Genomic DNA, 24,391 nt, shown 5'->3' on the forward strand with positions numbered 1-24,391 from the left:
CACATGGTAAGCGTACACACCTCTTTATGTTTAGACAGATCTAGCCCAAACTGAGCTGGTCCAGCAGTCAATACTACCCTGCCAAAAAATGGGTGGGAAACAATTTGTACAGCTCGTGGAGGTAGCTGCTGTTCTTTCTGTTGCTGACTTGACAATTCAATCATCTCCTGCATAAACCTCAACCCATCTTCAGCATCAATTGAACTAGCAGCCTAGGAAAGAAACAGATAATTGTAACCCTTCTGGAAACATTTTTCTTTTCTTTTTTAATATTGAACTTTAATACTATTGCACTGGTCTTCCACTCTAAATTTTCTCCTTTCAGTTTTGGTCCCTACCAAATATTTATAGCCTGATTTTTCTTAAAAAAATATTACTTCTGAAAATGACATCTGTAGTTTTTACCAATAGCTCCTTCACTGTTCTATAAACCATTTTTGATACAAGTTGAGAATTGGACTTCCACCCAATGATCAAATGCTCATTCTGCTTGTCTTCTCCACTGTTTCCCCTTTTAAGAAATAAACACCATACCTGATCCATACTTCCTTTCTTTGAAATTATGAACCAACAATCAGATTAAATTCAAAACATATTTATCAGGCAACTATTATATTCCAGCACTTGACTAGACACTGGGGAAACAGACTTTTTACTTAAGTTTGTATCTAGAGGAGAGAGACACGTGAAATTAGCTATAATTACATTTTTCAAGTGGGAAAGTGGACAAGGAAATGACAATTCTGCCAGTGTGGATCTGGAAAATAGAGTGACATCTGAATTGAATCTTTAGAGAGGAAAAGCTGAAGAATGCCTCACAATAGTAGAAAAAGATGGATTCCTGACACTTTACAGGAAAAGTCAATGGGACTTGATGGGAGTTAAGAGGATAGAGGACAGAGAGGATTTGGGAGATAGAAGTTCAAGCCTATCCTGAAATTATGGTGGCTTAGTTTTGGTGACTTCGAGAATGATGACAGGGTTTACTGAGATGGAGAACAAGGAGGAGGAGAGCTGGAATAAGGAGGAGGCAGGAAGAGAATTCAGATTTGCACAGATTGAGGCCGAGATATAGAAATGTATGACAGGTAGATCAAAGCTGGGTTTAAGAGTAAAGTTAGGAATCGGGGTTTACATATGTATAAATAAGAAATCAAGTGTACAAAGATGACAGCTGAGCTTATAGAAACAGATGAGATTGCTGAAGAAGAGTAGAGAGAGAGAAGTGAATGAACCAGATCTTTTGGTAGTGCCTACACTGAGTGGTTCTGCCAAGAAAGAGAGCTATAAAGGCATGAACAGAGAAGTGGAAAGATGTATGCCGGAAGCCAAGAAAAGGATACATTTTAAAAACAGGGCCGTGCCCGATCGGTGTGGCTTAATGGCTGAGTGTCAACCTATGAACCAGGAGGTCATGGTTCGATTCCCAGTCAGTGCACATGACCGGGTTGTGGGCTTCATCCCCAATGTGGGGCATGCAGGAAGCAGCCAAACAATGATTCTCTCTCACTGATGTTTCTATCTATTGTTCCCTTTACCTTCCTCTCTGAAATCAATAAAAATATATTTAAAAACAGGGCTGTCAAACCCTGACCAGTGTGGCTCAGTTGGTTGTCCGTCATCTATGTACCAAAAGGTTGCCAGTTCAATTCCCAGTCAGGACACATGCCCGGGTTGTGAGTTCAGTCCCCTGGTGGGGGTCGTGCAGGAGATAGCGGATCAATGTCTTGCTCTCACATTGATGTTTCTCTCTCTCTTCACCTCTCTCTAAAAGTCAATTTTAAAAATATTAAAAATAAATAAATAGGGGACAATCAACTGTTAGAGAAAAATTCAATCACATTAGGATTAGGAGGTCACTGAATGACAAGTTATTGGTGGACTAAGTGAAAGCAATGCCATTAGAGAGGCCACTCCCACTACTGAGGAGTGAGGGTGGTGAAACGTAAGGAAGCAGGCAGAATATTCTTTAAGGAAGAATGGATGTGGCAAGAACAGAAATGAAATAGAAATCTGAGGGGAGGTGAGGTTGTGGGAAGTTTGAATTTGAGATTTAGGGATACCTGATTATGACTCTAGGTTGAAATAATTTAAAGACCTCATGTTATGAAAACTTTTAAAGCAAAAATCAATAAAAATTTCCCCAAAAGACATGTTATGTTTTCTAGGAGTAGAGAGATAAATGCAAATTTTGATTTCTACAGTGAATAAAATACTTAGATTCAGTAGCTCTTTGGAAAATAAAATAATGTAAAATATAAATATTAAAACTAATTATTACCATTTAAGATTATGCTCTAAATAAAAACAGTGGAAAGACAAGGGACTGAGAAACAGAAAACTTAGGCTTGAGTCCTATATTTACCTTTATTAACTTCAGCAAATTGCCCAGCCTATTTGTGATTTAATCGATCTATACTCTGAAGGGTTGAATTAGATGGCTTACCAACATATTTTCAAGACCTTAAATTTTGAATCTCTAACTTTAAACCATACATTAAAAGTTTTTAAAAAGCCCAATGTCATTATCTTATGAAAGCTTATGAGACTAAAAGAGCAGAGTTGCATCTAATTAATACAGCAATGTCTTACTTGGATTGCATGTTGAACCAACTGGACTCTCCCATCTTTGAGGTGAATCAAACTCACCCCCATCTTCTTCAAGATTTCTAAATGCTCAGGGTTAGTGGCCATGAAATCTCTGGCTCTCAGCGGGGGTCTAGATCCACTCCTGAAACTCTCCTCTCTGCTAAAAGTAATTATAAGCAAGGCTTAAAAAACTACAAGTCAGAACTGGAGAAAAACATAAAGCAAACAGGAATAATGTTAGATATTTGCAAAACTGCTAATTTTAGAACTAGTAAAAATGGAATAACTAGAAATAGGCATTTTCCTCCATATAACTTAGGTTACTAGTAAGTGGTATAGCTTTTAAATAATATTTTATAGTTATAAAATCATGTATATTATCAATAAGGTAGTATTAGTCAACAGAATTATAACCATTTGAAAATACAGAATAGGTTGGGTTGGGATTTGTTACTACTGATTTCTTCCTTGAAAACCAGATTTCTCTCTCTGCCATTTTAAAATCAAAACAATAGTTATATCAGTGAATTATAACATTCACTTAAATTTATTTTTATTTCCCTAGTAATGGCCTTTCTAATTTAAGTATTTAGAAAAAAATGAACTCATTAAGGCAAAAATTTAACAACCAAGAATAAGTACCTCATCAAAAAATAAAACCTATATTTGCACTACACACATTGCAGGTAAAAGGAAAAATACTTTCTACATATATAAGACATATGAAAATATTTGATGAAACTGTTCTATAAATGAGCTACACAAGTTGAAAACTGCCCATTGACTACTATTATTCAGTTCATTAAACAAAAGATAAATAGAAAATTTCCATAGTAATAAGGCATCACAGAATAAAATTTGCTATCTAACTTTACTAATAATTTTTATTTTATTTTAATCAGCAATAACTACATGCCGCAATATTTTTGGTCTAAGTGAATGTCTACTGTTATATGTCCCTTATGTTCTCCTTCATTTACTAAGAATGACTCTGATATTAACAAATATAAAATAAGACATCTTACACTCTGATGACGCCTCTAGGACAGCTCTTATCCACCACATTTTTCAAGGGTTCACGAATGCTCTGAGCATACAATGGATCATTAGGGAAGAGAATCTGAGTATTTGGACAAGTCCAATCAAAATTACTGTCATCCAGTTCTATATATTCTGAAGTCTACAATATAAAAGAATGTTATGTGAATGAAAGTATTTTTTTTACTTAACATTATAGTTTGTTCAAAGAAAAATTTAAATAAAATGTAAGTATATAGGATGCCATAAAAGAAAACAAAATAAGAAAACATCAAGTGTACTTTTCCTCCTCCCATACTACATTTACTGAATTCTAGTCATGGATTACTTTTCACTTGGAAAAATAAAACAAACACAGGAAAGTAAATAAGAGAGTAAGACATTTGATTTAAAAACATAACCTACTGTGCTCTTCTTAGAGACGCTTTGATTTGTAGTAGAGAGCCAGAGAGGTAACAGATGAGCTTCTGTTGTGAATATGTAATCTTCTATGTCAAAAATAATATCTTCTTTATCCGCAAATAACAGGTAAAGATATTTAAACATTTCAGCCAAGAAGAAAGAATCCATTCTAAAATAAGAGGTTACAAATAAATCTAAGAATACAAAAATATCCTAATACCAACTATCTGAAAGTCAGAGTCCAGGTCAATAGATATATTACACTAACTTAGATGTCCAAGGAACTATAGACTATATCTATCCCCTAGTGGTAATGGCATTGACTCACCAATTATTTTCCAAAGAAACAAAAAGACTAGTGTGCTGCCTACCACACAGGTACACCAGATCTTGCCAATACTGCAGACCAAACCTTCCTACTGGCCTTCCAAGGAGCTAGGGTTTTCCATTTCTTCTATAGAGAACCAACAGCCAGGAGGTAACGCAGGTAAACTTTACTGCTAAGAACCACGTAATCCTTAATTTATATTAATTGAAGGGGATGAAGTAATACAATTTTGATAGAGTTTTTATGCAGCCATTTAAGTGATAATTTAAAAAGGCATTAAAGGTAAAGGAATCATTTACAAAAAGTTTCATGAAAAAAGGTACAACACAAAATCACATGGAGTATAACTGTAAATATTTACATACCAGTCAAGAAGAGAATCCTATATAATAAATGCCTAATATGCTGCTAAGTGTCCGGTGGACCTGTTGGCTGTTCAACCAATCAAAGCATAATATGCTAATGATATGCTAAGGCCTCTCAACTGCTCACAATGATGTGCACTGACCACCAGGGGGCAGACGCTCCAACTGGTAGGTTAGCTTGCTGCTGGGGTCTGGCCAACCAAGACTGGGTGAGATGGGCCAGACACACCCTGGAGCCCTCCTGCAATTCCTCCCCTGCTGGCCAACCTCCCATGTCCCTCCCCCACCCCGATCATGCACCATTGGGGTCCCTCAGCCTGGCTTGTGCCCTCTTGCAATCCAGGACCCTCGGGGGATGTCAGAGAGCCTGTTTCAGCCTGATCCCACAGGCCAAGCTGAGAGACCCCACTGGTGCACGAATTCATGCACTGGGCCTCTAGTATGAAAAATAAAGGGGATAGAACTATGTGACTTTACAAACTACTTAATGTTGTAATGTTTTAATAAGCAATTTTTAAAAGTTTTAATAAAATTAAAAGTGGCAGAAAAAGAGCAAAAGAGCATAGCTGTTAGATGTAATTATAGTAACATGAAATTTAATCAATTTACCACCTCCCAAAGCATCTAATTTTTGACAATAATAAATAACTTGTAGCATACTGGACAGAATGCATAGTTTCAGACCTCAGGCCAAGCACAATTCCTGGCACACAGAATGTACTCAATAAACATTTAATAAATTGAAATCAAGTTTACACAGCATTACTAAAGAATGAAGTGGAGAGGCCATGGAACACAGTGGTAAAGAACATGGGCTTTGGAAACAGAAAAGAACATCCACTGACTAGCTGTGTAACCTTGGGGATATTATACAAGGACTGTGAGCTTCAGTTTGTTCTTCTATAAAGAACATAATAATCATTAACACCTAACACTGGTGTAAAGACTAAATAAGAGATTATATGTCCATTGTTTAGCATAGCACCTGGCATAAATATGAGCTCAAAAATAGATAAATTATTATTTTTCCTACCTATAAATGTTTTACTTTGGAGTAATAATTCATCTGTCACCTGTCAAAACCTTTTTGAACATTTTAGATGTTAATCTTCATAAAACAGATAAAATAGTTCCCTGTCAACCTGAGTACACCTGTCATAATTTAATATTTTCTGAAGGACTGACAATTATTATTACAAGCAAATGCTAGCTTGAGAACTGTAGACTCATGAGCAGAATGTTGATTTTTGATAAATTCTAGAATTGACTACGAAACAAACATTTGAAACACTTGGAAAAGAATAGAGACATAAGATCACTAGGTATGAGTTGGGTAAAGCTAGCAAGTTTGGTATCTTATATATCTAACTTGTATTAAAAACAATAAACATGTACACAAATGCATAACACACAGGCATTAAAATGTCTTGCCCTGGTGGGTAGCTCAGTTGGTTGGAGCATTATCCCTATATGCCAAGGTTGTGGGTTCTATCCCTGGTCAGGGCACATACAAAAATCAATCAATGAATGCATAAATAAGTGGAACAACAAATCGATGTTTCTCTGTCTGTCTGTCTCTCTCTCTCTCTCTCTCCTCTTCCCCCCGCCTTTCCTGTCTTTAAAATCAATAAATACAAATTTTTAAAAATGTCTGGAAGACTGTTTATCAAATTGCCAACAGTGGTATCTTAGGGTGGGCAAGTAGGGAAAGTGTCTTAAGGAAGATACTCATTTTTTTTTCCACTTAAATTCTTTCCAGTGATCATCTACTATTATTAAAATACAGATCTTTCCATTTGGAAAACTGTGGACGTGTGGACACTGGTGAGCCAGACAACAGCACTGAAAGATCTGCAGGGAAGAGGCAACCAAATGCAGAGAGCTTGTAATGGAAAGCTCTCAAATGCCATCCCATGAAGTCGTGGTCTTATCCAACATTCTGCTCCCAAAATTTTTTTAAGGCATGTTCATCTAAACTGCAGATCACTAAATATAGGTAGATAAGCTAATACATTAGATGACTGAGATGAGAGTCAAGCTCTCTTTTTGGTAAAAGCAAAACAAAAACCCCCAAAATCAACAAATATGAACTTTTGCTGGGATGAATATAAAGTTCTAAGTCAGCTGCTCAACAGCAGGGTGGAGAACACCCATTTGTCACCAGGCCATAGTTAAGTATCTGAGGTCAACTAGCCACAAGTTCACTGTGAGTTGAACATAATAAAGTTGCTAAAAAAAAACCAAACCAAAAAACTAAAGCACATCTAATAATAAAACACTAAGATTAGTTTTCAACCTCTCGTTAGGCCAATGCATCAGAGAGGTACATACTGCCATGAGTGAGTCAATGAAGCAGTGATCCTCAATTGCAGAGAGTGTAAGCCCTTCAGCCCCTTAAAAAATGAGCAATCTCGTGCCTGAATTCAGATGGTAACAGTGCTGTTGTGCCAGGCATCTGACGAGTTTGGTTAATTCTGGACATGATATTTTAAGAGACACTTATATACTGGAATACAATCAGAAAGGAGTAAAGGCAGTGATAAGAGGTCCAGAAACAATGCCATGTAATTCTCTGTAATTCCTCAACCTCCTTCTACTATAGCACCTATCACATGGTTGTGATTAATTCTGTACACACCTACTTTTTCACTGATTCTGATATATCTTTCCATCCTCAAGTTAAGTGCCATGCCTGGCAGGCAGTAAGTGATTAATTAGCATTGTAGTCAAAAGCCAATCTGCCTTGATTAGAATTAACGTAAGCTTACTAATTGTGTGACCTAGGGCAAGTTCCCTAACTTTTCTGTGCCTTGGTTTCTTCAGCTATAAAATGAAGATTATAATAGAAATTACACATCAGAAGGTTGTTGTAAACATCAAATGAGTTAAACATCCAAAGTTCTTAATTAGAAGAGTGCTTGGAATGTAGGAAGCAGTCAATAAATGCTACAAATACATAGGCTTATGCTTTCATTACTTGCTGTTTGTTATCTATATGCCTGCTTACAGAAACCTATCTATTCCTCATCCATCATCTGTGCTCAGGGAAGGAGGTCCCCGACCTAATTACTGGTAACTATTACCTAAATACTCTGAGTAAAGGACTAAGGGACAACTCTGAGTAGAAGTTGAGTGCTATGTTTCATCTGCCTCTAGTACCCTTGCCCGAAACTCCTTCTACCACTTTCTTCTAATTCTTGCTCATCCTTCATGACACAGAAACCTTTCAGTGACTACCACACCCCAATTTGTATTTCATGTCCCTTTAATATGTTCCGTAGCACTTACCCAATGTTTTAAAGCCTGTTTATCTGCCTGTCCTCAGCGATTCATGACAGGAAATAAATGTTTCTATATCATTAATCCTCAAAAACTAGTATAATTGGTGCATAAGACACCTTGAGAAATATTTGTGGAATGAGTATTTGCTAAACAAATGAGCAAACCAGCTTTACTGTTCTTCCAGAGATGTGTTGCTATGTTCTGAACAGTTAAAATAACCAGATAGCCCGGCCAGTGTGATTCAGTGGTTGAGCGTCAACCTATGAACCAAGAGGTCATGGTTCGATTCCCAGTCCAGGCACATGCATGAGTTGCAGGCTCAGTCCCCAGGGTGGGGCATGCAGGAGCAGCCAATCAATGATGCATTCTCTCATCATTGATGTTTCACTCTCTCTCTTCTCTGAAGTCAATAAAAATATATTTAAAAACAAAGAACAGATAAGTGAGTTTGGAATAACTGGAATGCTAAGTTATTAACATTTGGTCACATTAACCAAAGCGTGCTTTTTATATCCTGAATACTTTATACCATCTACATCTATCTAAGTATCCAATGAATAGAAACTGCCAATGGTCTTTCCCAGCCCTCCAAATCAGCAACCAATAAGAATACACACATTAACCATGATATTATTTTTTGTGGAATTCTTGTCTGAAGAAAAATAATCCAGATCATTCATTATCACCTTGATAATTTCTAACATTTTATATAATATAAAAAAACTATTAACAAAGGAAACTAAAACCTCAATATTCCTAATACTCCTAATATCAAGGTTCTGATATTTAACAACATTTATTCATCTTTTTAAAAATACTTTGAGCACCTACTACATGCCAGGCACTATGATAAAAATATAAACTTTTCAAACAATTAGAACTGAGCTTATTCAAGTTTTAAAAATAAACACAACAAAGTAAGGTTTGTACCTTCAAATACTCTTTGTAAAAGCATTAAGTATATCTGCCCTAACCAGTTTGGCTCAGTGGATAGAGCGTCAGCCTGCAGACTGAAAGGTCCCAGGTTCGATTCCAGTCAAGGGCATGTACCTTGGTTTCGGGCACATCCCCAATAGGAGGTGTGCAGGAGGCAGCTGATCGATGTTTCTCTCTCATCGATGTTTCTAACTCTCTATCCCTCTCCCTTCCTCTCTGTAAAAAATCAATAAAATATATTTTTTTAAAAAAAGCATTAAGTATATCTGAATTCTAGCTAGTAGTCATATGTTTAGGAATTGTTTTACCTGTCCTCGTGACTTCCGGTACGAACATCCTTCATGGCAGCGAATCCACAAGGCACTCTAGCATATTTATTTAAGTTTTCAATAAGTGTTTTCCCTACTTCAAGGTAGTAAGGGTCTCCTTGTAGCCTTATTAAAAAGGGAGAAAATATATATATATATATATATATATATATATATATAAATATATATATACACCCCCCCCCGTATGCAGCTTATATATTACCATACATTCATTTGTCACATATTTATAGGTATCAGGCACTGGAACACACGTTACACAGAACCTAGCTCTGAAAATAAGCCATAGACTCTGCTTTATAGAATTGCTAAACACACAACTGGAAAGCCATCCAATTGTATATCTTAGCCTTTAAACTTCTAATACCCTCAAAGTTTTCCTGATTAAAAGAAGGCAAGAGATATATTTTAGAAAGCAGCTCTAGAATATAAATTTCTCTTTAAAGAAATGACATATCATAAAAAGGCATAAAAAACTTAGGTGTTGATTCTTGCATCTTTTAACAACTCTATGAGCTAGATGATTAAGAACCATGATATATCCAACCACTATAATATTAAAAAAAGGTCTTTGAAAACCCAATTACTATTATAAGATAGTAAGATATACAACAGAGGATTGGGGGGAGGGGGATTTAAACAGCAAAAAGGACGGTGAATTAGCTTACTTTATACAAGAAGTAGGTACTTTCTGCAAATTCTGGTCTTAAAGGATGTTGAGCCCAATGTACCCTAAAATCTGTGGTAAATGCCTGCACACAAAAAATTCAAATAGACAAGAAAAAAAATGTGATTAAAAAATAATAAACAAGTAGGTTCAGATATATAAATTAGATCATAAGCAAATAAAAAGAATTAAAACACTGATAACAATTTTCATCTATAAAATGAAATTTTTTTTTCATTGCTTAAAATCATAACTCGTTTTTGCTATTTTTACCAATTGAATGAAATTATTTTTTAAATTATCATTTTGGCTACTAGGAAGCTTAGAAAAAACTATGAAACTAGTAATGACACTACATGGATCCTGGTTGTCCCACATTATTGTGTTTTTTCTTTTTCCTTATTTCCGCTTTTTCTCTTAGTTATTAAGTCTCTAGTTCTCATATTTCTATTTTAGCATATGCTTTTTTTTTTATAACAACTTCAAATCCTCTGTGGAATAAGGAAGGCATTATTTAAAAATAAAACTAGTCTCACTTGAAATGTATTCAGTAACAGAGCCAACTAAAATGAGAACCAAGTAAAATTTCTTTTGTGATAGCATGTATTTAGTTGAAACCTTAGCTTCTTCTGAGTGAATATGAATTTTCTACAACACAGTACTCAGCCCTACTCACCTGAAGGCTAGTAAGACTCTACTTTCTAAAGCAAACACTTTTAGAAAGCATTCTAAATTGTTGGAATGCTTAGATATCTCACAGAGGGCATTGAATAAGCAGGGACAGAACAAGGCCATAGATAAATTTGCAAGTTTTTAATGGTAAATTTCTGGAAAGCCAAAAAGTATGTTATTAAAATCCTGCCACAAGAAGCTAGCAAGAATATTATTGATACAATGTATAAAAGCCATGCAGAATAACTGTCAATCAGCATGAGGAAGAGCTGGGATTCCCCATACTGCCAGGGAGCATGTGTGATCAGCTAGAGTATATTCAATGTGTATCATTTTTATAATATAAGCTTTAGAAAATAAAAAGTAAAAAGGTCTCCCTGGTGGGTATGTGTAAAAGTTAGAATGTAATAATACGAAACGTCATGGATTAGCAAAGGTTGAGAACTACTTATTTGGAGTATTTTTTTAACATAAAATTAATAAAATGTCAGAATTACCATAAACTAGACTTCTCTGAATACATGAAGCATAAACATATAAAATACTGTGCAAACTAAAAAGAAATTAAATAAACTACTTAACCAGGAAAAAATAACAGGAAAGAACAGCCAACCTTGAAGATGACATTTTCTACCTTTAAATTAGCAATTTATAGTATACATAAATTAGAATTCCAAAGATTATTTGCTTACCTCTGGTAGAAAATTGTGTTTTTTAATCACTTGATATAACATTTCATGAGTTTCAATAGCAGGTCTAATATCTCCTTTTAAGACCTAGAAATAAACATAACAACAAAATTACCTAATAAAACATGAGTTGATTTTTTAATCTATAATCATTTTATAAACAGAAAAAATGTAGATTAATACAATTCTGAAATGTGAGTCTGTTTGGTAATTCAAATTTAGTCAAAAGTGCACTCAGTTATAATCATTTTACTTTTGTATTAGGGAAACAGAGTTACTGGGTTTTTTTTACCTGCAGACCTGGAAAAAAGGCAAGCAAAGCATCCATCCAAGTCCGAGCATTCAGCATTGGCTTATGGATATGCACATCGAGTAGCAGAGGGGGCTGGCTGATGTACCGCATTATGGCATCGTAGTGCTGAAAGATCACAATGTGTTCAGGAAAGGAGATGAAAAGAGAGAAGCTGTTCTAAACACAGCATTTCATTAAATAGCACTGTAACGGAATTAAACCTGGATTCATAAATAAACGTATGACATCATTATGTAAATATTTAAATTATTTTAGATGGGATTCTTTCTAAAATATATTGTATATACTCCCCTGTGTTCTTTAACTCTGATGCACAACATTAAAGACTATAGTCAATATGGGAACTTCTGGGGAAGTAGATCTGAACATGGCTATCCCGAGGGATTAGCCATGGTTAGTACTCTTGTGGCCTATAGATGCTCTTACATCCTCTTGAAATATAGTTACAGGCTTCTAGATTAATAGAGTTAGTTTTGTTTTCTCCTGTGTCTAGGAAATTTGGGCCCTTCCCAGCTAAAGTAATATTCTAGTGCCCACCACTACCCAAATTAATGCATCTAATTAATCACCGTTGCTGCTCGTATGGTCTACTATATCTCTTAGGCTATTAAAAACTCTTTGGCTTCTTCTATCTTCTGCTAGTCATTTCTCAGCTGTAACAACAATTTGAGCTGTTAGAGTCAATGAATGATAATGAGCCAAAAAAATTATCTGTCCTCATTTACAAGAGAATGTTGTTATAATCCAAATGAGGACTTACTTGGGACGCTTACCAGTGGTTTTTTTCCTAACTCATCTACTATTTATTTAATCACTCCATATGCATCAACTCATTTAATCCTACCCAAAACTCTCTAAATAGTAATAGTACTCACATTTTGTGGATGAGGAACAGAGACAAAGCATGTAAAATTATTTTCCCAAAGTCACAAAACCAGTTGTACAACCAGGATTTAAACCCAGGTACGAAAACTGCCATACTTTTAACTACTATATCATACTGTCTCACAATAATGTGAAGAAACTGATGGGTGGGCAAAGAACTGGTAAATTATTTCAAAAAGAATACAGTGATACAACTGATGAGTTTGCTGTACTAATTTCAGTTTCCTTCAATTACAGACAAAGGTGATCCAATCAGGTTCAATAATACTCTCCTTCTCCCCTAAAATATGCCTGTGGCTCTGATCTAGACTTGAGACTTATAGACCTGCTTTTGAAATGAATACTTACTAGTTTCTCTAAGTTTCCAAAAACCTGCATGCTTGGTGTGATCAAGGACTATGTCAAACTTCCAAGTTTAAAAAAAAAAAAAAATGGGGAGGGGGGGGGGGAATCCAAAGGAAAAAGCTAACGAGTAATTTATTCCAATAAATTCTCTTCCTTGCATAAAATATTAGATATTACTTACTGGCAGATCTTGAAATCTTCTGATAAGAGATGAAAATAAAACTACTTTGTAAACTAATTTTTGAATGTATAGCTTTTACCCTGTTCCCTGTCCAATATCATCAGCGAATACTGACAAAAAACCTACAACACATTTAGAAATAATTATTTTTCAGAATATAACTCAAATAATTGAGTTTCTATCAAAATCTGGCAAATTAACTTGGCTCTAAAATTAATACAAAATTGGATCAACTTACTGTATTAAATCTTTCCAGAAAACTGTCATCTCCAAGCAAGACATAGGCTTTCAACAGATATTCGTAATAGGAATCAATGCCAGCTCCAACTCCACTATCTATGGGAAACACATACATAATTCTTTATTAAACTAGTAAAAAATTATTTGTATAGCACAACTGAGGGTACTAGTACACTCAGAATGAAAAATTAGTCTAAACATGAAACTGTTTAAAGTAAAAATTACACATTTACAGAAATATTAACCCTATTATATGAATAACTGTTCTTTTGTTCATAGTTTATATGTTAAAAAATGCTACTTTGCAAAATGGTTTACAAAAGTCTTACTGAAAAGCAGGAAATACTAGTTTTAAGAATGTTTTAAGCTCATTTTCTCAGTGAGGAACTCCAAAGAGGAATCACTAATTATGTATTTTTTTTTTATCAGACCCTTAATCAAGAAGACCAATGTTTAAAGTTACAATAGATACGTAAACAAGGCTACTGTTTGGATGTATCCATTCTAATTGTTAAAATTAGTACTGATTGTTGGCTTCTTCCTCCAAGAATTTCATGGAGATTCAAAAAGAGAAAGTAACAAGAAAAGTATGAAACCTGGTGGCAGAGGGTGGGGATGGGGGAGAGGGGTGGGGATGGCTTTGGCTTAGAGTGGAGGCAGCCAGGCATGCTACGGAAGAATCAAAGAGGAGGGACACTGTTGGAGCTTTGCTCTTGCTTCTCTCCTACCATGGCCTTAAGACACCAAGTCTCCTCCCACACCTGCTGCGAGTCAGATCTATGCTCCAGGTATCCTCAGGGGTAAAAACCAGGGCAGCACAGAAGCCCTGCAGAAGGAGCTGGACAAATGAGGCAGAAAATAACTTTAAACATTCTCTTCCCCACCTTTCCCCTCCAAACTCCTAAGGCTAATGAATTATCTAAATAATTCTATAAATTATAATTTATAGAAATCCCTATACCCAGGGCACACTCCAGGGCAACTGAATCAGAATCTCTAGGGTTCCAGGTATTGGTATTTCTAAAAACTTCTTAGAATTCAAGCCTAAGACCACTGAGCTAGATAGAAATTAGGATTAGATCTTGCCTCAAAGTAGGTGACAAGGAAATAGGAACTTATAGGTCCAAAACATTTAAGAAGCATGACTTTAAAAAGAACAAGAGAATACTGGAATAAGAGTATGTCAGAAAAATAATTAATAGAATAGCAAACCAAAAAATTTAAATTAGCCTAATAAACATCTAAAAGTGATAGGGAAGATATTAACAATACAAAATAAGAAAAAAATTTTAACTGAGCAGAAATACATGAAATAAAATATATAACAGTTGCCTGGTTGGTGTTGCTCAGTGGTTGAGTATTGACCTATGAACCAGGAGGTCATGGTTCAATTCCCGGTGAGTTCACATGCCGGGGTTGCAGGCTCGATCCCCAATAGAGGGCATTAAGCAGGCAGCCAATCAATGATTCTCTCTCATCATTAATGTTTCTATCTCTATCTCCCTCTCCCTTCCTCTCTGAAATCAATAAAAAAATATATTTTTAAAAAGAGACACTTTAAAATACATATATAACAGTTAAAATAACATAATAGATGGGACATAAAACTGAGAAACATAAAAAATATACATATAGCCCTGATTGGTTTGGCTCAGTGGATAGAACATCGGCCTGTGGACTGAAGGGTCCCAGGTTCAATTCCGGTCAAGGGCACCAAAAAAACAAAAAACAAAAACAAAAAATATATATATACATATACACATATGCTAAGATATGTGGAGGATACAAACAGAAGTGATTTTGATAATAGGAACTACAAAAAGAGATAAGTAAAAATGAAAAGATTAAGTATCTAAAAAATAAGCATCAATTTTTCATAAATTAAAAACTTAAAGATTTTTAAATAGAAAGGGTCCACAGAATACCAAAATGAGAAAATTCTACATCTAAAATTATAACAACATTTTTAGAAATTTCTCTTTGGCTTTGATACTCTTCCTCTTTCAGAGAGAAAGAATAGATCATATACAAGGGCATAAAAATCAGAATATCAGATTGTTAACAGGATATAAGAAGACAATAGAGTTGTATTTTCAAAGACTTCTTTGAAAGAAAAGAACTTAAACAGAAAATTATATCCAGCTCAACTATCACTCAAATGTGAAAGCATAATAAAATTACTGTTAGGCATATAAGGCCTCAGAAGTTATTTAAAGCTACTAAAAACTGTTTGGGATAAATACCAGAAAAAAAAAAAAGAGACAAATCTAAGAGATATTGCAAGTGATATACAAAGTACAAGTGACCAACCTTAGCCAGTTTGGCTCAGTGGATAGAGCACAGGCCTGTGGACCAAAGGGTCCAGGGTTTAATTCCAGTCAAGAGCATGTACCTTGGTTGCAGGCTCCTCCTCAGCCCGGGGCCTGGTTGGGGTTCAAGCAGGAGGCAACCAATCGATGTGTTTTTCTCACATCAATGTTTCTCTCTGTCTTTCCCTCTCTCTTCCACTCTCCCTAAAAGTCAATGGAAAAAATATCCTCGGGTGAGGATTAAAAAAAAAAAGACCAAAATACAAGTGACCGAATATCTTAATAAAGTTTATCGTTAAAGAAAGAGGGAGTTAAGACCAAAGAAAAAAAGAGAAAAGGTATTCATAATAAGAATGCATTATCTATATGATATTGACATAAAGAGGGATTACGGAGTGGAGTTGTGGGGAGACAAAGGGATAGGAGAGCATACTAAAGTTCACGTCTTACTAGGAGGCAATTATAGGGTTCAATTAACAAAAAAGAATTAAAGAGAAACAGAAAAGGTGGGACACACTGAAATAATAAAGATGATATAAATAAGTCCAAATATACTCCAGAGGTAGGCAGAGTCAAGGATCATATGCAGAAATAATGGGTTGTCAAGTAAGTTGCTTTTGTAATGTATGATCCATTTGTGGGTGCTTGTTACATATTAAAAATGACTAAATAAAATAGGTCATGCATGGACCAATGATGAGAGTGTGATAAGTCAACAATTAAAACTAATTTAAAATTAATTAATGATTAATTTGCACCTGAGTTCCAACACAAGTAAAAGAATAAAAAGAAATTGCAGAATTCTAAAGCCAGGATTTAGATTAGTTTCAGAAACCATTTAGATAAAACTTAGAAAAATTATATACAATACTGAATAGAGTCAAAATTTTAATATATTCAAATTAGTAATTCTATTTTTAATTTATTTAATTATAGGCAGTTATTTTTTATTTTAGATGTAACAACATAAGCCTTTTGGGAAATAGAAAAATATGTAAAGATAACCTCATTAGGAATCCTATATAATAAAAGGCTAATATGCAAATGGTTGTGATGCCCTCACACCCCATCAGCAGGAGGCTGCATGCACAGCATGGGCGGGGCTGGGTGAGCAGTGAGGCGCACGCGGGTGGGTGGGGACTTGACCAGGAGGTGCATTGGGGACAGCAGCCGGCAGGACTCTGGGACTCGGGGCAGTCCCGAGGTGCAGGCGGGGTCCCAGGTCAGGTCACTAGTATTCTAATATATTTCCATTCATCTATGCTTATTTTATCAAGATAAAATCATATTCTTTATACAATCCTATATCCTGTTTCTTCATATAACATTGTTATATGCTTTGTCTCATAATTCAAAATAATTTTAATAAGAATTATTAAGAACATTGTTAAATACAGATTTCCACTTAACTATACCTTCATGTGAGCTGGCTAAGGTATTCTGATGGCTGAGGTTCTCAAATTAGTTCTACTGTTTCAACTACACCCTCTATCTTTAATGCTAAATCCATTAAGGTATGAAATAGAACACTAAATCACCTAGAAAAAGTGTGCTATTATTTGGCACACCAAAGAAAACAATCAGGCTAATTAGTGATAATTTCAGGATTCTTGTGAGAAACACTGCTTTATACTGTCCCAAAAATTATTTTAACAAATGAAAATCCTTTATTTCCAAACCATTCTAAGGATGCTGAGCAGTGGGTTCCCAACCTTTTTTTGGCCATGCCCCACCTAAGCATCTCTAAAATCCTGATGCCCCCTCTGTGACATATAATTTTTATTATTCAAAAAGTGAACTCCTATTCACATGGAGGAAGCCTAAAAGGCCATTAATTTGGTCTAAACAAGCTTCCAAAGAACACGGCATCCATGACAGAGAAAAAGAAAAGAACAAAAGGACAGTTGAAGTACTGAGGAAGAAATAACTAAGAAATTGTTAAAAAGATCCTATATAATAAAGATATAATATGCAAATGGTCATTACGCCGTGAAGCATAACGACCGACCACGTAAGGACGGGATCACAGATCAGCAGGAAGGTGGGGCAGCAAGCTACAAGTGGGCGGCAGAGAGCTACAGAAGGGGGCAGGGCAGCAAACTATGAGGGGGGTAGTGGGGGAGACGGGAGGCAGGAGAAGCTACAGGAGGGTGGGGCAGCAGGTGGAGAGCTACTGGAGGGCGGCAGCAAGCTACTGGCGAGCTACTGGCGCACAGATTCGTGCGCAGGGCTACTAATAATAATATAAAGTGAGATGAAAAAATAGCAAATCAAGTTTCAAAACATAATAGAGAACTGAAATGCATAAATATGTCACAATATATATTTATATACTGCAGGGGTCCTCAAACTATGGCCCGCTGGCCACATGTGGCCCGCCGAAAACATTTATCTGGCCCGCCGGGTGTTTTTGCCACCGCTGCCTGTCCTGCTTAGCAGCCGACTCGTCCCGGGCCCGCAGTGCGCATGTGTGGAATGTCTGAGGGACAGTGAACTGGCCCCCTGTTTAAAAAGTTTGAGGACCTCTGATATACTGTATACTAGTATGAGGCCCCTAGAACCATAAGAAATGCAAAAACTTCACTGTTAATAACTCATTCTCGAATTTCCCCCCCTTAAAAATCAAATTGCTCCCCTGTGGGGTTGTACCCCACGTTGGGAAACACTGATGTAGAAGCTTGATTTGAAAAAGCCAACTTACATACCTTTTCGCACCCAATCTCCTGTATGGATATTTATGGTCACACCTACTAAATTACTACTTCGCTGTCTTTTTTCCCAGAGAAAATCAAGAGCTTTTCTTGCATATTCCTGTAATTAAAAAGAGGAAAAGCATACTTGAATAACTTCATGTCTCTGGAAAACAGGAAACAAAGAAACAAAAATCAAAGACTCATAGCATACTTTAAGGATTAACTAAAATTCCCAAGATAACAATTAATAATATATGTTAAATTTCCTTACAAGCCAAATTTTGGCTTTTTTTCAGCCAATCAAATCTAGTTAAAAATAATGGCTCTAAAAATGCTATTTAGTGGCAGTGATCTTACTTTAAAACCATCCAGGTTCATTTACACTTGCAGTACAAGTTCACATTCATACACATGTATTATTAAAGTGTACTAATTTCTGGCATAATTAAATGCATTTGATAAAATAATTTCTGTCATTTAAATTCCAAGTGAAAATCTCCTTAGACTCTTATTTAGAAAATTGGAGGAGACAAGTTTGTATACCATCTTTGAAACAAACAAGCATTTCAGATCCACTTTTTAAATAGCATGTAACTTTGTGAGAGAAGAGTCAATAAATCAACTAGTGTTCATTTGAAAAATTGTATTTAACACATTTACCTCACAATGACTTCTATATTTTCTGACAGACTGTGATAAAATTTAGACAAAAGTACACTAAAATAACAGTAATCCTTTGATTGATAATCCTAATAGCTGACCAATGAAAAAAAGATATAAAATTAGTTATGCCCAATACCCAGGAGATCAAAGACTATGAAAAGCAAACCTCAAATATTGTTGCTCCTGTGAATCGACTTAAAGCAGCAAACTCAAGGATCAAGGTACCTGCACATGCTGTACAGGTATCGGTCTCAGTTCCTGTCCGAGCTTCTGGTTTTCTGATACCAAACTTTAAATTAATCTAAATAAAGTCAGAAGGTGATTATTAGCAATTATCAAAAGATAGTGATTCCTAGATAAGATAAAATTTTTCAATCGAGACTTATCAAAATATGAAAATAATTCACAAAACAACTAAACATTGAAATTCCATCTGTTGATCTTTGTGACTTTCCAATTAACATCTAGGGAAGTATATTCATGGAGTTAATAAGTTTTCATTTAGTTCCTTCCTCAACGATATTGAAACTCACTATCATTGTAAGAATTACACAGAGAAAATAAGTTCTGTAACAATTTTGTTTTCAGGACATTTTAACTAATTAATATAAGAATAGGGAACTAGACCAACCCTAGAAATTAGGTTTACTTGAGAATTTCTGAAAAACCAGTACCATATTAAATAGTTCTTCATTTCTTTATATACACTGATTAAATCATGGTATATATTTAAAAGGAACTTAAAATTTTGTTTTCAGGTTTTAAAAGTTTTGAAATATTGAGTACAGCTTTGCTAATAGACTAACAAATAGTACAAAACTTTTTTCTCAAAGGAGTACTTTTTTATAATTCAAAAACAGCCATACTGTCTTTTTATGATACTACAGTATAAACCTGGATTAACCAGAACTAAACTGACCAGATATTGATTAAAAATAGAATGTTTTACTGTAGTCCAAATAAATAACCAAAAAGAAAGTAAATGCCAACGATTTAGCATAAAAACAAAAAATCAAATATAAAACATCATGAGTATGTTCCCAAATCAGTTATTTTTCAGCCTCTTATAAAGAGAAGCTCAAATAAATGTATATTTCTACTTAACTGCAGAAACCAATCAGTGGGGATGCCTATTACCTTAACAATGCCAATCAAAAGACTCTAAGACTATCTGAGCAAGGAGACAGGCAACATCAACAAAGACAACAAAAGTGAAATGTAGGTGAGACACGGTGAGTGGGTCGCTATGTTGGCTTCAGTACTGCAAAAAATGATGATTCCAATTTTTTCTCATTAGATTGAGAAAAGAATGATAATATACACTAAGGGCAACAGTACAGTAACACATATACTTTTATACAACACTGAGGAACTACAAAAGTGGAAACTTTCTGAAGAACAATTGACAATAAGTTCCCAAAATCTTAAAAAGCAATCTCTATTTCTGTGGCTTATTATTTCCTATTCTAGTAATTTATCCTAAGGAAGAAATAAGTATAAAGATATGTATAAAGAAAAGCTATTTAAAATATCAAAAACTAGAAATTTAAATAAGAGATTTAATGTAAGTTTGTTTCAAGGGGAAAAAAAGTGTTGGTTACAATCCACTATATGGGTGGGTAAAATCAATGGGCTGTGATCTCTAATTTGAGAAGCACTGCCCTATATCATGCTGTATCTCTAGTCAGAGACTTCTTGATGGAGGAAATGAGTTTTATTTGATTTATATTGGTAAAGGGGTTATTCCAGATTATATAGATGCAGGCTTAACGGCATGGCAATGAAAAAAATAATAAGTAAAACCCCAGGTGGTTTGGGGGACACTAATAGATTGTTTTGAAATGAAGTACTCATTTCGCTGAGGTTCAGGGTACGAGAGACCATCAGAAAGGAAGTTTATTGCCACACCATAAGGAATTCTGAAAGTTAAGACATGTAGTACAACAGAGAGAGTCAAAACTTCTGAGGATAATTTAATAAAAATGTTTTAGTAAGATTCATTTTTTAAGTCTCTAAAGAATAAACCAGAGAGAAAATAGTAAGACAGGCATTTACAATAGCTTCACAATAAGATGATATTGGTTTCAACTAGAGTAGTAGCAATAAGAAAAAACTGAACAGAGCTTGGTAATGGCTGAGGTGTCTGATTTGGTAAGAGGGAGAGAGTAATGGTGTTAATAAAGAATGAAATAAATCAGAGAAGAGAGTTTTTTTCTATCTTTGAAGGCTTCTAACCCTTTGCTTTAAATATAACCTTTTTGCTTGGTGGGGGGTGGGGGTGGGGAGGGGGCCTAAAACTCCTTCAAATGACTCTGCCACCAAATGACTCTAACCAACAGAGAAGAAATCTCAAAATGAATGGTCCTATACTTTCATCGACTGAACCCTTCTTTCCCCTTTATTCTACCACGTTACATCTTCAAGGCTCTCTTTGCACATAGTTCTAATGTTTTCTAGAACATCTCCTTTTGGAGCTTTCTACTTAAGATTTTCTGATGCCATACACTACTCTGTACTTCTTCTCCCTCCGTCCCTGCACACTCCCCTCCTCACCGCTCCACTTGCTCCCTATTCCCCTTCTCTCTCTAACCTCTCCTCTGGACAGTTAACACCTACTCTCACTGCTTCGACTGCATCTTCTGCACCACCCATTCTGTACCCAAATTTGAGTCTGGCATGTTTTTCCCCTCTGCAGCATAATCTAATCTGTTATGCAGTGACACATAAAAGGTTTAAAATCATCTAAATTCTCACACCACTCAAATCCAAATTAACTGAAATGTCAATATAAATTTATTTCGCTATAAAGCACTTGTCTCCAGTCTCAAGCAGGAGAGGAACAATGGCTCCAATCACAAAAATTCACTGTTGTTGTTTTAAATAGCCAAGGCAGTATATAAAGACTTTATATACAAAAAAATATAAAGTATATATTTTTCAAAATTACTTACTCTTGGATAAGGAAGGCCACTGGTAGTATTGAAAGCTGGTAAAAGCTTGTAACCCAATTGCTTTGCCATTTGCAGAAGTTCATCATTGTACCACTGCATGTACTCGCCCTTTTCTTTCAGCATGATTGCCAAGGAGTGTCCACCCAAAAGACCCCTGCAATCACAAAGGTGAAACATAATCCACATCTTACAGGTACGCGAACGTCAACACCTACAAAGATATAGGTGTTGCCCTCGCCAGTTTGGCTCAGTGGATAGAGAGTTGGCCTGTGGACTGAAGGGTCCAGAGTTTCATTTCGGGCAAGGGCACGTGCCTGGGTTGCGGGTTCGATCCCCAGTAGGGAGCGTGCAGGAGGCAGCCAATCAATCATTCTCTTTCTCACCACTGATGTTTCTCTCTCCCTTCCTCTCTGAAATCAATAAAAATATATTAAAAAAAAAAAAGATGTGGGTGTCTTGTTATCAACAATTTTGCACACATAAGGAAAGACCACAGAAGAATTTAATTTCTTACCTAACTCTAGCTACTCATTTATGGCAAACCTTTATAATTATGAAGCCAGTATTAAAAAAATTCAGATATTCTACCTGTTGTAAAGTGTTTGGCATTCTTAAAAGTCTAAAATTTTCTTAAAGAACATCAAGAAGTCACTTATTTTAACAAGCTTGACAAATTTAATTTTAACAAAATTTTAATTTAACTAATTTAATTATTTCATTATGAAATCTTTACCTCTCTTAAGTATAACATTAAAAAATTAAAAACAGCCGAAACCGGTTTGGCTCAGTGGATGAATAAAGTCAGAAAAGCTACATAACTATTTCTTAACTTGTTTTTAACTTTTAAAAATTTCTTAAATTTAATTGAACAGACTTACTTTGACAAAAGAAAATGAGTTCAACACGAAAGTAATCATTAAATATAGAAATTAATAGTGTTGAAATCTGAATATTATAATTCATATTTTTAAATGTTCCAAGAGTATTTCAAATTGTGTAGTTGAAAGGTAATCCTATAAATTTAGTTTCATTTGGCTTGAAGAAGTGCTGGCAAAGGTTAGCAAACTATATTGCTAGTGAAAAACCTGTGATGTAGCTAACAGGCAAACATTCAACCGAGTCTTTTAAACACTATACAGGGACATATACTGAGTCTACAACTATTTCCAAAACCTGCTGCTATCTAAGCCTGATTCAATTCACAGTCCTCTCACAGCCTGTTTCATAATACCCCAACTTTTATCTTTTAGGCATAAGAAATGTCTTGCTTTACTACCATTAAGAAATAAATAGTATACCTTAAGCTTTTCTGTTATTAAAATTATAGCTTTAGTGTCTTACATACTTACCCGAGAACTCTGATGTTTGTTTCAAAGACTGATACAACTACATCATTATCTAAATTAACATCTCTTAAAACTTTTTTCACTGCATCTTCAAATTCTTTAGTTTTATTTAATACCTAGAAAAATAGAAAAATCGTTATTTACTACAAAGTCAAAGAAAAATATCCTCAGAATGAGCTACTAAAAGCAAATTAACATCTTATGACTCTAAAAAGCAACACATACAAAATATTTCCCTTAAACATATAATAAAAATGTGATATCTAAAATGAAAACAAACAAGTGCTTAACTATATTATAAGGACTCTTTATAAACTTCTTTTTAAGACACTGAAATATTATTAGGACTTTAATCAATCATCATCAGAACTGTTAACTGGTTTCTTAATATATATAATCCATGACCTACAGCTACCTGAGGTGAGCTCCACAGGGATGTGGTTTCCAAGTCTAAACAAAAAAACCATCCTATGCACTAAACATCATTTTAGAAGTTGCTTCCTGAAAGAAAGCACATCCTTCAGGGGATGATCCACTGACCCTAAACCATACACCACCTGCCACCTTCACCACATGGATGCCCCAACCCTGAACTAAGGAGGCACTACAACATGAGGTTAAGAGCAAGCTCTGATTTGAATTTTGGTTCCTTCTCATTACCTATCTAATCACAGTAACTTCCATCTCTGAGTTAGTTCCTACATTTACAAAAAGAGGGAATACCTACTCTCATAGGATTGTTTCCTTAAACGAAGCAATGTATGTGAAGTACTTCTAGTAGAGTGTCTGACTTAAGTGCTTAATATTATTATTATTATTACTACCACCACAAGGGTCTAGAATCCTGGCTAAGCTACGAACTCCATGGATTCTTGCAATGAGTTCCATGAAGGGGTCACTGTCACTACACAGGTTGCACTGATTTTTCAGTCTAAATTAAGATGGCACAATTAGATGTTAGTTAGATCCTAGATCCATTAAAAGTAGTTTTCTGATCCTGGCTAGGTAGCTCAGTTGGTTAGATCATCCTCATATGCCAAGGTTGCAGGTTCGATCCTTAGTCAGGGCACACACAAGAATCAACCAGTGAATGCACAAATAAATCAATGTTTCTCTCTCTCTCTCTCTCTCAAATCAATACATAAAATTTTTAAAGCAGTTTTCCTTTGCT

The 24,391-nt window shown here is 35.2% G+C and overlaps 1 protein-coding gene across 1 annotated transcript in view; it reads right to left on the reverse strand.

Annotated features, from left to right (window-relative positions):
• Positions 1-24,391, reverse strand: part of EDEM3 (ER degradation enhancing alpha-mannosidase like protein 3) — a 63,556-nt gene that overhangs the window by 18,724 nt on the left and 20,441 nt on the right. The window contains 13 exon segments of the mRNA XM_023754732.1: positions 21-212; positions 2,650-2,749; positions 3,615-3,769; positions 4,033-4,198; positions 9,249-9,367; positions 9,929-10,018; positions 11,298-11,381; positions 11,587-11,712; positions 13,257-13,354; positions 18,273-18,378; positions 19,090-19,224; positions 21,875-22,028; positions 23,224-23,336. Of these exon segments, the coding sequence (XP_023610500.1) occupies positions 21-212; positions 2,650-2,749; positions 3,615-3,769; positions 4,033-4,198; positions 9,249-9,367; positions 9,929-10,018; positions 11,298-11,381; positions 11,587-11,712; positions 13,257-13,354; positions 18,273-18,378; positions 19,090-19,224; positions 21,875-22,028; positions 23,224-23,336 (1,638 nt within the window).

This window comes from Myotis lucifugus, unplaced genomic scaffold (genome assembly GCF_000147115.1).
Source record: "Myotis lucifugus unplaced genomic scaffold, Myoluc2.0 scaffold_65, whole genome shotgun sequence".
Lineage (NCBI taxonomy): Eukaryota > Metazoa > Chordata > Mammalia > Chiroptera > Vespertilionidae > Myotis > Myotis lucifugus.